This window comes from Mustela lutreola, chromosome 1, assembly GCF_030435805.1.
Source record: "Mustela lutreola isolate mMusLut2 chromosome 1, mMusLut2.pri, whole genome shotgun sequence".
In the NCBI taxonomy this organism is placed as follows: domain Eukaryota; kingdom Metazoa; phylum Chordata; class Mammalia; order Carnivora; family Mustelidae; genus Mustela; species Mustela lutreola.
The window spans coordinates 25,772,216-25,785,860 of NC_081290.1; the positions used below are offsets into that span (position 1 = coordinate 25,772,216).

Genomic DNA, 13,645 nt, shown 5'->3' on the forward strand with positions numbered 1-13,645 from the left:
TCACGTTGCCATGCTTTGCTCTATTATACTTCCCAGCGAAGTTTTTCAAATTGAAGTTTGTGATAACAGCATATCACCTATCAGTGCCATTTTTCCAATAGTGTTTGCTCACTTTGTGTCTCTGTCACATTTTGGTAATTTTTGCAATATTTCAAACTTTTTCAATATTGTATTTGTTACGGCGATCTGCTTGATGTTACTATTGTACTTATTCTGGTAGCTATGAATCGCAACCATTTAAGATGGTGAACTTAATCACTAAATACTGTGTGTGTACTGACTGCTCTACTGACCAACCATCACCTGTCTGTCTCCCTCTTCTCAGGCTCCCTAGTCCCTGAAGCACAATATTGAAATTAGTTCAATTTATAACACTCTAAGGGTCTAAGAGTTCAAGGGTAAGAGTCCACATGCCTCTCACTTTAAGTTTAGGGAGGAAGACATGTCGAAGGCTGGCACCAGTTGGCAAATGTGTAAATGCAGAGAAAAGTTCTTAGAGAAGATTAAAAGTGCTAAACTATAGCAAACACGTCAATGGCAAGAAAGTAAAAACACCTTACTGCTAATACAGAGAAAGTCTGAGTGGTCTGGAGAGAAGAGTGAATCAGCCCCCATATTACATTCCCTTAGGCCAAAGGCTAATCCAGAGCAAGGCCCTTATAATCCTCTTCAATTCTATGAAGGCTGACAGAGGTGAGTTAGCCTTAGAAAAATAGTGTGAAGCCATTAGAGGCTGATGCACGAGGTCTGAGGAAAGAAGCCATGTCCAGAACACAAAGTGCAGGGTGAAGCAGCACGTGCTGATGGAGAAGCTGTAGTAAGTTCCCCAGAAAACCCAGCTAAGGGAATTCATAAAGGTGGCCACACTAAACAGCAGATTTTCATGGAGACAAAACAGCCTTCTGTTGGAAGCAGATGCCATTGCGGACTTTCACAGCTGGAAAGAAGTCAAGGCCTGGCTTCAAAGTTTCAAAGGAGAGGCTGACTCTCTGGTGAGGGGCTAATGCAGCTGGTAACTTTAAGCTCAAGCAAATGCTCACCATTCTGAAAGTCCTAGGGCCCTTAAGAATTAACCTAACTCCACTCTGCCTGTGCTGTAGAAATGGAACAACAAAGCCTGACGACAGCACATCTGTTGACAACATGGTTTACTGAACATTTCAAGCCCACCGATGAGTCTACTGCTCAGAAAAAAGGATTCCTTTCCAAGTATTACTGCCCATCCACAATGCACCCGGTCACCTAAGAGCTCTCTCTCTGTTGAGACATACAGTAATAGATTAATGTTTTCATGCCTCATAACAGAATATCCATTCTGCAACTCATGGATCAAGGACTCATTTAGACTTTCAAGTCTTACTACTGAAGAAAAACATTTCATAGGACTACAGCTGCCACAGACAGAGTGATTCCTCTGATGGATCTGGGCAAAGTAAGTTGAAAACCTTCTGGAAAGGATTCATCATCTTCATCATTCGAGATGCCCTTAAGAACATTCATGATTCATGGAGAAAGATCCAAATAGCCACATGAACAGGAGTTTGGAAGAAGTGGATTCCAAACCTCATGGAGGACTTTAGGGGTTCCAGACTTCAGCAGAGGAAGGAAGTACAGGTGTGGTGGAAATAACAAGAGAACTAGAATGAGAAGTGGAGCCTGAAGACGGGACTGCATTGTTGCAGGCTCATGATAAAACTAGAAGAGATGAGGGGTTGCCTCTCCTGGGTGAGCAAAAAAAAAAAAAGTGGTTTCTTGATATGGAACCTACTCTTGGTAAAGATGCGGTGAAGACTGTTGAAATGGCCAAAAAAGGATTCAGAATATTACCTAAACTTAGTTGAAAAAACAGCAGCAGAGTTTGGGAGGACTAACTTCATTTCGGAAGGAGGGTCTACTGTGAGTAAAATGCTATCAAACAGCATCACTGCTACAGAGAAATCAACTGTTCATAAAAGGAAGAGTCAATGAATGTGGCAAACTTCACTGTTGTCTTATAAGAAATTGCCACCCCAACCTTCAGCAACAACCACCCTGATCATCGGCAGTGTTCAATTTCAAAGCAAGACCCTGTAATAAGCAAAAACAGGACTTGCTGAAAGTCCAGACAATGGTTAGGATTTTTTTTTAGTGTGAAAATACTTTTTAATTAAGGTATATACATTGTTTTGTCAACATAATACTATCACACTTAAGAGATTCCACTATAAAAACCTTGATATGCACCTGGAAACCAACTCATTTGACTCACTTTATTGCTGTGGAACTGATCCCACAGTATCTCTCAGATATACCCCTACCAGCTTTGATGTAGATTTCATATACCACAAAACCCGCCAATTTGAAACATTCAACTGAATGGCTTTTCACATTTATAGAATATACAGAATAGTGCAACCATTACAAGTGCCTAACTTCAGGACATTTTTATCACCTGAATAAGAAACCTTGTATGTATCAGTAATCACTCCCCATTTTCCCGTGACCTCAGTCCTGGCAACCACTCTGTCTCTACAGATTTACCTGTTCTGTATATTTATTGTAATTAAACCATACAATATTCAGTTCTTTGGAACTGGCTTCTTCAGCTTAGCATAATGTTTTCAAGGTTCACACATTGTAACAGATATCAATACTTCATTTCTTTTTTACTGCCACATAGTATTCCATGATATGGATATACCATATTTTATCTATCCATTCAACATTTGATGGACTTTTATTTCCATTTTTTTGGCTATGATAAACCATGCTGCTAGGAATATTCATGTATAAGTTTTTCTGTGAATATGTATCAATTTTCCAAGGCATATCTGTAGAAGTGAAATTCCTGGGTCATATAGTAACTATGTTTAACCTTCTGACTAACTGTTTTCTAAAACAGCTGCACCTTTTCCCAATTCTACCATCAGTGTATGAGAGTTCTAACTTCTGCATATCTTCACCAAACACCTGTTACTTTCTTTTTGATGGTAGTCATCCTATTCTGATGGATGCAGAGTGATACTTCCTCTACTTACTAAACCCAAATATTCTTTTTAAAAGATCTTTTTTTAACCACCCCTTCCCCATTAGGTGACATTAAGTCATTGATAGTAGATTTCATGAGTAATGTCAGCATATCCCTGTACTCGTCTGTGTGAGTTGTTCTGAAATCTAGATGTTTTATGCTGTTTACATGTTCTGTAAATGAAACTCCAATCTTTCTAGCAGTCTAACAAAAGGAATCAATCTTGTAACACATTCATTAATTCCACTTTGAATTTAAATACAAAATGTTGACATTATTACCAAAGTGCACTACCACCTTACTAATAAATTGCAAAAAGTTATTTAAAGGATTCTTTTAACCAAAAAATTTTTTTTGAAATTTTTTTATTAGTCTAATGGTTATGTTGATATTCCACTACTATGCTCACTTAAGAGTACAAAGTTACTTAATAGTGAAGAGTGTTCAAACCCTTACTTCAAAAACTCTGTCCCCTAAGCTACTAGCAAATAAACAGAACTGATTAGGTCCTGAAATAGAAATCAACTCTAAAGGATTCAATGTCTTTGAACCTTCAGTCAATATGCTGTATTCAAGCTAATGATTACAATGAAATAATTCTGACAATTTGTTGAAGAACCACTGTATCATACAATCTGTATAAATATCAACAACAAATTCCACTAACCTGGCATTTTCTTCTTCTGGCCTTTCAACTTCATTTTCATCTACCAAAAAAAATACATAAATAAATAAATAAAATTAACAAACAAACCACTATTAAAGAAACCAGTATTATGAAAATCTGAAGTGATCATCACAAGCACTAACCTAGGTCCTTTGCCAAATCACTGTGCACATGCACGTCCCATGGGCCTATAAGCACATCCAAAGTTAGATCACCTTATAATGACTTAACAAAATATGTCTTTTATGAAAAAAAAAAAATCAGACTTTACTTGTATAAAATTAAGCTTAATTTAAGAGGCATCAACTATTTCTAGATCTTTGTTAAGGAAACCCTACACATTTACATTTCAAAGAACATGACTAATGTTAAATCTTTCCACCAAAAGTAATGAATTTTACAAGTCTGTCAAAATCAAAGTTTGTCAAAGTCACAGCATCAAGGAGCTGCATGATGCCCAAACGTGCACATTTACTACACTAAAGAATATACATTTTAGGCAAGGAACACATGTTAACTTTCAAATCTTCTTATCATTAACAGACAAGAAGAGACTGTGACTTAATGAAAAGTTAAAAACCAGATATCAAGTCCCTTTCAAGAGGGAAGTACAAAGTGCCCTGAACTTATTTTGGGGAAAAAAAGATACATACGAAATAACTGAAAACTCTAAGGCTTAAGGGACATGAAATACTTTTAATGATGTGGGTTAAAGAGCACTCTCTTAAAAATGAAAAACTTCACCTTAATACAGGAGACATTCGGGGTTTTCTTTATGGGCCATAATGTATTCCATCTCTTTCTCTCTCTCTCTCTCTCTCTTAATTATTTATTTTTAAAGCACGACTTTCAGACAAGGAGGTACCCTTGCAGGTGCATTCCATACAAACTGACCATCAAGAAACAAGACGTTAGTTTTACAGCATCAACTTTATTTAGCTATTATTACAGAAAGACTGTTTCTGATAGAAAGGGACCGGGAGGGCATCCTACAGCCAAGGGGCAAGTAGAGACACACCAACCGAGCTCAGAATGGAGGTAAACAGTAGGGGAAAGAGCGCGGAGACCGGGCGGCCGGGAAGCCCTCGCGGGGAGGAGGGCGAGGCGGGGGCCCGGCCCCGCGCCCACCCCGACCGCCCCCGGGTGACTGCGCGGTGGGGGCGCGGGCTGCGCGGAAGGGGAGGCCGAGGGGAGGCCGGGGAACGCGCACGCCTCGCTCGGCCTAAGTCAGGCCGGAGGAGGCTCCGTACGAGAGGCCCCGGCGGCGGCGTGAGGGGCCCGGGACGCCGGCCGTTTGCGGGCCGCGAGGAAAGGCCTGAGAGAACCCGGGAGTGAGAGAAGGGACAGGAAGTTCCGTACCGCCATAGAGCCACTCTTCCTCCTCATCCCCTCCGGTCCCGCCGCTCAGCTCCGACACTAGGCGCTCGACCTCGCCGGCCGACATGGCCGCCCCGAGCACAACTTAAAGGCGGCGATCAACAGCCCCCTCCAACCCCTTCCCAGCCTCGCTGCCCAGGGGCGCGAGAGGGGCGCGAACCCGCCGGCGAGCGAACGAAGAAAGCGCGAGACTCAAATCCCAGGAAGGCGGCCGCGGCGCTGGAGGCTGCAAACAAGACGGCTCCAGCGGCGCTCCGCCTGCGCACGCGCAGGAGCAGCCAAGCGCCGCGGCGTCTTTAGGAGGCTTCGCTTCCGCGGCGCCGTCCACCTGGGCCCGGTTGCGCTTGCGCGCTGTAGTTGGCTCCGCCCCCGTGGAAGCCCGCTTTGCCTTTTTAGCGTCGTTTTCTCCCGTGGCGGCGTCCTGAGTAGGCAAGGGTTCCCCTCCCCCAACCTTTCCTCTAATAATCCTATTGCCTTTGCTGGCCAGTGCACCATTGTTTCCTCATCCCCCTGATGCTTTCTTTCTCTTCTCAACTGTTTTTCTGTTTTTTAATCTTATGAAAGCTCTTGTTTTCGTTCTTCATGGGTTGTGTCTGCCTTAATACAGAATTGTTACCTTATCGCTCCGGTTTCTTATTAGAGAAAGCATAATTCGTGCCTACTTTGTTGAAAATTCAATTGTAAGGGCAAACGAAAGTCAAGCTAATGAAAAGTGCATTCTCTTTGGTAAAATAAAACATTACAGTTAAGGTCGAAGACCCCCTCATCCACTACCCTCCCTTGCAGAAGTATCCCTTGTTGGCTGTTTGGTGTGAATCCTCAGATAATCTATACATTTACTTTATGTGCTTTTGGTGGAAGAACTTGAGATTAAAGAGTCTTAAAGGGTACAATACTGTATATCATTCTGCGGATTGCTTTTTTTTTTTTTTTAACAGTGTTTTGGAGAGCCTTTCCATGTTAATATATTTAAACTATGTTCATTTTTAAATGCTTCTCAATATTCTATAGCATGGCTATCACAAAATGAATATGGTTATTTCCCTAGTGATGTACATTTAGATTGCTTTCAACTTTTCACTTTAACCAAAAAACCAAAACACTACAATGAATAACCTTGTAAATGACTTCTTGCAGGTCTGTACAAGTATTTCTCCAAGACCATAAAGTTTGTGCAGTTTTTATTTTAGTAGATAATGCCACATTTTCAGGCTACTTTTGAACACATTTTTCAGGGAGAAGACGATAGATGGGTCAAAATTGGTGTTCTAGTTCTTAACTGCGACTACCTAGTTGCATGACCTCAGGTAATTAACTTCTCTTTGCTTCACTTTTCTCATCCTTAAAATGGAAAAGCTGAATTTGATGATCTCTAAAGTTTCTTTTGGTCCAAAAGTTTTCAAACAGGACTCTCACTTTTCAACAGAGAGAAATTCATTCTAGTTTACAAATCAATCAATGGGTTTACTTGCTGTCCAGTCACTAAATATTGTTCTTCATATAACAATTATTGAATATCTGCTGTTTAAGAACCCAGAAAGTAAAGATAGGAGTAAAGCATAGTCCTTGCCCCTGAAGAGCTCTCACTTTATTGAGAAAGTCCGAAGGGTCTTAATTCATTCCCCTATAAGAGTAAAAGGTGGATATGCTTTAATAGAAACACAAAGGAAATGTTTACATCCCAAAAATGGCACATCATCTCCCATTATTTAAACAAATCCTGTGGTTTTAATCCCCCACCCACCCACTACCACCTTCCTTTGAAGATTCAATTGCTAGGCCCAGTCTCACTTACCTGATTAGGATAATCCTTTGCATAGTTCGAAACTCTAATAAGGTATGGCCAACATTGTGAAATCTTTCCTGAATTCCATTTTATCTCCTTCCATTTCTTTGTTCTATAAATATTTATGAAGAGTCTACCATGTGCCAGGGGCTCTTCTAAGCTATGTAGATTCAGCAGTGAGTAAATCAAAGTCCTTCCTCTTGTGAAGCTTTCACTCTAATGAGGAAAGGCAGAAAATAAACATATACATGTACAGCATGCCAAGCTGTGATAAGGATTATAAATAAGAGTAGGATGGGGGACCTAGGAAAGAATGATAAATAGGGATTAGGTGCAATTTCATATCAAGAGGTCAGGGGAAAACTATTCTAATAAGGTGATCTAAGGGTAGAGAGCTAAATGGAGAAAAGAAGTAAGCCATTGTAGATTTCTGGGTGAAGCCCAATCAGACAGAAAGAATAGGAAGTGCAGAGGCCCTAAGGCAGAAACATACTTGGTACATTCAAGGAACCCCAAATGAACTGAGGTGGAAGAAGTGAGAAAGAGGATATAAGAGAGGTCAGCGTGATTGGAAGGTGGGTAGGGTAGTATACTCTTTAACACCCTGTTGCTTCTATGGCCTGTGCCCATCACATCCTCTAGTGATTATTTGACTATGTATCTGTTTCCCTAGGACTTTTCACTAGATGAAGTCCTCTTTCAAACAGGGCATCTTCTTATATGTCACTTATTTGTGATATGGTACCTAACACGCAGTAGATCTTGGCATGTACTGACAGTAATGGAATGAAGATTACACATTCTGCTTCACAGTATCATAACGCAAGCTCATAGTCCTGTCTATTTCTTAATGCATGAGTCTATAATGAACTTTGGTGGTTTCGCGGAAGAGACAATTGCCTTCTGCTGAGAATCATCTTGCTCCATTCAGCTGCCCAAAATAAGCTTGTCTTTCAAGGCTCTACTTAAACGGAAGAGTTGATGAATATTTACTGAAGCATCAGAATCACCTTTATGGTGGAGGTAGCATTGCAGCTAAGCTTTGAAAATAAAGATTTTCACAAGCAGAGAAGCCCATAAATCACTAATAACCACTCTGAAAAGGCCTCTTCCTTCCTTGCTTTTAAACTGAGTTCTTTGCCTGGATAAACTTCCTTAGTTAAAAATGTCTTTTTCTCTCTATTCACCAGGGAAGAATTCAAAGATAGATAGTTTGAAGATATTATATAAACTTATGAACTTATCAAACTACAATATTCCATAGATTCTGACTGTATTTATTTGTTTTCCATTTTATCAGTGTGTGTGTGTGTGTGCACGCATGCGCGCGCGGTTTGTTGGTTCTCAGCCAAAAAAAAAAAAAAGGCAGAAGCGCCTGTGTGGCTCAGTTGTTAAGCCTCTGCTTTAGGCTCAGGTCACAATCCCAGGGTCCTGGGATGGAGCCCTGCACTGGGCTCTCTGCTCAGTGGGGTACCTGCTTCTCTCTCCCACTCCCCAGGCTTGTGTTCCCTCTCTTGCTGTGTCTCTCTCTGTCAAATGAGCAAACAAAATCTTAAAAAAAAAAAAAAAAAAAAAGACAAAACCAAAAACAAGGCATCAATGTTAATGTATCTATCTCCGGGAAGTACCGAAAGGGGTTGCTTAATAGGTGATGATTAAAATGATGGCAAGACGTGTATATCAAATAAAAGTGCCTTGCTCAGTGGCTAATAGATAGTGAGTACTCATAAATGTGTTTTGTATGAATGTGGCATTTGGCCCAACTATGTTCTTTCTTGACAACTTTAGTTATGCCACTTAAATCTCAATGTTCTTCAGTTTCTTCATCAGTAAATTGATATGTTAAAATAACATATTACACCTGCTTCCTGGAAGGATAACAAAGCTAAATGAGGTTTCAAATGTCAAAGCATTTAACATATTAGAGGCAAAATGGTGCTATGCTATGGTTTAGGCCTTTCATCCATTGAATGACCTGAATGTAGAGTTTTCCTTCCTTTCTAGATACTTCAACGGGGAATTAAGCCCCAATTATCCATCTTCCTCTACATTCTGATATATTTTAATACAAATTCTTATATTCCTAGTTCATTCTAGAAAATTGTGTCATCTACTTGCATGTATACTATCACATAAACTGCACTTTCTTTAAGGGTGAGAACAAATTTATTCCTGTAGTCACCAGATAAGTGCTCAAGTAAATCCTTAAGCCAAATATTGAATGTGAAGGACTTAGAAATTAGGTGAAGGGAGATGTGCTTGATTTTATGAGGAATAGGAAATAATTGTTATTTATTTTGAGCAAAGAAGTACATATCACATTGGAATAAGGTAAATCTGATTATCTTAAGCAAGCAATTTCAGCAGAAATCCATTTGACCCCACCATAATGTCTGACAGCAAGGAATGGGTTTTTCCTGGATTCTCTTCTCTCTTCTCTCTAACCTGTCTGCCAGAGTCATTTCATCCAGTCCCGTGACTTTTTTTTTTAAAGATTAATTTATTTATTTGGGAGAGAGAGAGAGAGAGAGAGAGAAGGAGCACATGAGCAGAGGGAGGGACCAGCAGAGAAGGAGAGAATCTCAGGCAGACTCCCTACTGTGCATGTATCCTGACACAGTCTCCTCATGGGGCTCCATCTTAAGACCCTGAGATCAGTGGGGTACCTAGGTGGCTCAGTGGGTTAAAGCCTCTGCCTTTGGCTCAGGTCATGATCCCAGGGTCCTGGGATCAAGCCCCACATTGGGCTGTCTGCTCAGCAGGGAACCTGCTTCATCCACCCACCCCCTGCTGTTCTTCCTGCTTGTGATCTCTGTCTGTCAAATAAATAAATACAATCTTTAAAAAAAAAAAAAAAAGATCCTGAGATCACAACCTGAGCTGAAATCAAGAGCTGGGTGCTTAAGAGACTGTACCAGCCAAACACCCCTAATCCCATGACTTTTAATACCACCTATGTGATATGTGTCATTGACAGTCAATGACTCCCAGCTTTCCATCTGCAGTCTCAACTTTTCCTTGCGCTTACTCCAATGCTTCACTGACGCCTCCCTTGGATATTTAATAGGCATGGGAAATTTATCCCCAAACAGAACTTGTGAACTGACCTCTCAAACCTGTCCTTTCCCCCTCCCACATTCCTTCTTAGTATCAATTACCATCATCCAACATTGTTCCAGCCAAAACCCAAAGAGTGACCCTTGATTCCTCTCTTTCCTTTTTGAGTCCTTCTCACACCTAAGAAAGCCTACTAGCCAGGCTCATAGTTCTTCTCCCTATAAAATATATCCCAAATCTGTCTAATTCCTTCCATTTCTACTGCCTCACTGCCTTTCAAGTAACACAAACATTTCAGTGGCTTCCTGTTACACATAAAGTAAAACTCAGACTTCCTACCATGTGATCTATGAGTCCCTTCATGATCTGGTAGCCCTGGGGTTCCATGTGGCCTGGTTTCACTGGTCACGCAATACACAACATTCCAGGGTCTTCCACATCTCCTCATTCTTAGTCACTCTTTGTCAACACTTTTAGTATCATTCCCTCACATTCTCTGTGCTTATTCCCTCCCCGTGTCTTCAGGCCTACATCCCAACTCTACATTTACCTCTTGGTGCCTAATACACGTCTAATATTCTCAATATTTTTAGCAGAAGGATGTCTTTACTCATTTACTGAAGCTGAAATCTAACTTCCTTCCAAGGGCAGCACTTCTCCTACTCTTTCTATACCAGATGCCCACCATTTCCCTTCACCCTATTCTACTGTAGAGCTGGGAGGCAGCATTGTCACATCCCTGGTTCATGTGGGCCACCCCTGAACCATTATGGTTCCACTTTCCAGGCCAGCTTAGTTCATTAGAAAACTGAATCGGAGGGAGAACAGATGTAGACCGGGAAATGACAGGGGATCATTGCTCTTGTCCAGTTGAGTGATGATGGTAGAGTAAGCCATTGACTTGGCAAGGACGGATGGGCCTAAGGGGCTGGAATCTAGGATTTCTGAAATAGATCGAGGTCTGGTGCCAATGAGATGAGGGGAGATGGAGAAAATGAAAACGAGATCAGCCGGTTTTTCATGAGATTTGAGCGCTATAACGCACGAGACAGCCATCTATAAACTACGAAACATTACACATCACTTGGTTGTTTTTATCTTCTCTGGCATTTTTTAGTTTAGATGGGCAAAGCCACTTTTAGAGATCCAAGGAAAATGTCAAATTTCAGATTAGCTTTTATCATTCCCGAGATTTTTCAAGATGCAGGGAAAGATAATCCGAGCACAGGAAGAGGAAAAAAAACCACACACGCGCACACAAACGAACAGCAGTTGAGCTATTCACAGACCTTTCCTCCCAGACCCGAGCCCCGGAGCCCCGCCCACTTCTTCCCAGCCCCACAGTCCTTCCGCGGTTCTCCTCCCTAGCCAATCACGCTCCGTCTACGTCATCAACATGCGCTGCCGACACCGGACAAGTCAGAGGCAGCACCACGTGTACTGTGTTGACTGTCAAAGCGTCAAGGAACCCAATTCCCGGAAGCTGTGAGTTCTAAAAGAAGTTCCTGTACTCGAGTGCTCCCAGTCTGCGAACCCCCCCAATCATGAGCGCCCCGGGAGTGCTCTCCTTTACCCAGCAAGGCTGGGAGCAGGTGCTGGCCAAAATGAAACGGGCTCTGGTCTATCTGGACGCCCCCTGCGCGGAGAGCCTGCACTGGGGCTGCGGCTCCACGCGGCTTCTGGAGGCGGTGGGAGGTCCTGCGTGTCACCTGCGGGAGTTCGAGCCCGCAGCTGTCGGTGGTGGAGCCGAGCAGCCCAAGGCGGTGTTTGTGCTGAGCTGCCTGCTGAAAGGCCGGACGGTGGAGACCCTGCGGGATATCATCTGTCGCAGTCATTTCCAGTATTGTGTGGTGGTCACAGCGGTGAACCACGCCGTCCACCTCACCGCTAATCACGTGCCGGCGGCTGCTGCGGCGGAGCTGGAAGGGCAGCCGGTGTTCGAGCAACTGGAGGAGAAACTGTGCGAGTGGATGGGCAATATGAACTACACCGCCGAGGTGCTGCACGTCCCGTTGTTGCTCGCACCTGTTGCTCCCCACCTTGCCTTGACTCCAGCCTTTGCTTCCCTTTTTCCACTGCTACCCCAGGATGTGCATCTCCTTAACAGTGCCCGACCAGACAAGAGGAGGCTAGGAAGCCTGAGTGAGGTGGATGCCACCGTCCTGCCGCCTGAGCTGCTTCTGCAGATCAGGTGCCTGGTGTCAGGCCTCAGTTCTTTGTGTGAGCATTTAGGGGTGCGGGAGGAGTGTTTTGCTGTAGGTTCCCTCAGTCGTATCATCGCTGCAGATCTGGCTAATTATGGCCCTGCCAAGAACAGGAGGAAGACTGCCGCAGGCAGGGCATCCGTGGTCTTTGTGGACAGAACTCTGGATCTAACGGGTAAGTGAGATTGCTATGTGTCTTCCTAACCACTCTCCAAGGTTCTGGGACTTTCACTGATTCAGCATATATTTTATTGACACTAACTATATGAGGATACTGAGATGAATTAGATGGACACAGTCTCTGATCTCACAGAGTTTGTCATGTAGAGGGGAATACAGACAAGCAAATTTGCAATTAGAGTCAGTTCGTTAAATCCTGTAGTGGGTAAATCCATCTTGAACATGCGCTGTTTTGTTAAACAACTACATCTAGCCAAAGGTATTGGAGAAATTATGCTGACACTGAAGAGAACTGCACACCTGGGAAATTTTTAGAAATGTGCAGATGGCAGTATTCACAGTAATCCTTTAAAATGGGGCTCTAATTTGTTGGAGAGATGTTGACATATGAACCAGTGGAAGGAAAACTGTACAACAATACATGGAATTATCATAGACAGTTCAGTTTTAGGCTTCTTTGAAAGAGGTTAATAAATGGACTTGAAGTATTACCAGAAACTGAGATTAAATACTATTGTAGAAAATATTTTCAAGGGTTCATTGATTTATTCTTAGCTGCCATTCTATTGAAGATTAGGTAGATCATCTCATATTTTAATAATGTATCATTTATATGCATAGAGAACAAACATAACCCTTAAGATAGATGAAGAAAAAACACTTTCTGATAGTGACATATGCGTATTTTCAAAGGTCAATTTTATTATTCTTTAATCAGGTAGATATAATGCTGCTAGGTGTGTAGCCTGGCCACGCCTAACTTCAGGGAGAATGATCAGGAAACTGACATAGGTAATCATTCTCTTTACTAGGTCAGGGAAAAAAATAGAATGAAGTTATAAAACCCACATAGCTGTATTTGAGTTTTTGACCTTATATGATTAATTTTCAGATCATAAAATAGAAAGTAAGCAAAGTGCTAATACCGTGGTGTAAGCTTAATTATGTGACTGGAAAAACAGGTGTCTAGTCTGTCATTGTGATTTAAGTATAAGTAAAAATTGTAACATACCAGAACTCTTGGAGGATTAAAAATCGCTTGAGTAGTTTATGCTTGTTGAATTTTTGAGTGTGTGGTATATACTACTTATACTTCTATTTTTTATATACTTCTACTTTATTTTCCAAATATGATATTGTTTAAAAATTAATCAAGGTCACATAGTGTTGTGCCCTATGACTTCAGTTAGGCAGACATTAAAGTTCAGGTCCTCCAGCATCATGGTAACAGCTCTCTAAAGTCTTAGGCATGACTTCTTTGTATATGACTCTTGAAAGTATAAGTCATCAGAAAAATTTCATATCTTCCCATCACTGAATTACCAGCCTTTGTACATCTGTACCCACACTTTTTCTTTCCTTGCTTT

General features: G+C 41.8%; 2 protein-coding genes across 27 annotated transcripts in view; one reads left to right on the forward strand and one right to left on the reverse strand.

The window, feature by feature from the left end:
• The window catches only part of FIP1L1 (factor interacting with PAPOLA and CPSF1), a 76,112-nt gene extending 70,772 nt beyond the window's left edge, over nucleotides 1–5,340 (reverse strand). For 12 of the 26 annotated variants that reach the window (XM_059161470.1, XM_059161454.1, XM_059161380.1 and 9 more), the window contains exons 1-2: nucleotides 5,034–5,339; nucleotides 3,675–3,714 (exon numbers count right to left, since the gene is read on the reverse strand). In XM_059161470.1, coding sequence (XP_059017453.1) covers nucleotides 3,675–3,714; nucleotides 5,034–5,118 — 125 coding nt within the window. In that variant the 5' untranslated portion in view covers nucleotides 5,119–5,339. Of the gene's footprint in view, nucleotides 1–3,674; nucleotides 3,715–3,817; nucleotides 3,863–5,033 lie in introns of all 26 variants that reach the window. The other 14 variants (XM_059161435.1, XM_059161418.1, XM_059161306.1 and 11 more) reach the window with 3 other exon arrangements.
• Nucleotides 5,341–11,301: 5,961 nt separating this feature from the next.
• SCFD2 (sec1 family domain containing 2) overlaps nucleotides 11,302–13,645 on the forward strand; it is a 441,403-nt gene continuing 439,059 nt past the window's right edge. The window contains exon 1 of the mRNA XM_059161521.1: nucleotides 11,302–12,273. Coding sequence (XP_059017504.1) covers nucleotides 11,439–12,273 — 835 coding nt within the window. The 5' untranslated portion in view covers nucleotides 11,302–11,438. The remainder of the gene's footprint in view (nucleotides 12,274–13,645) is intronic.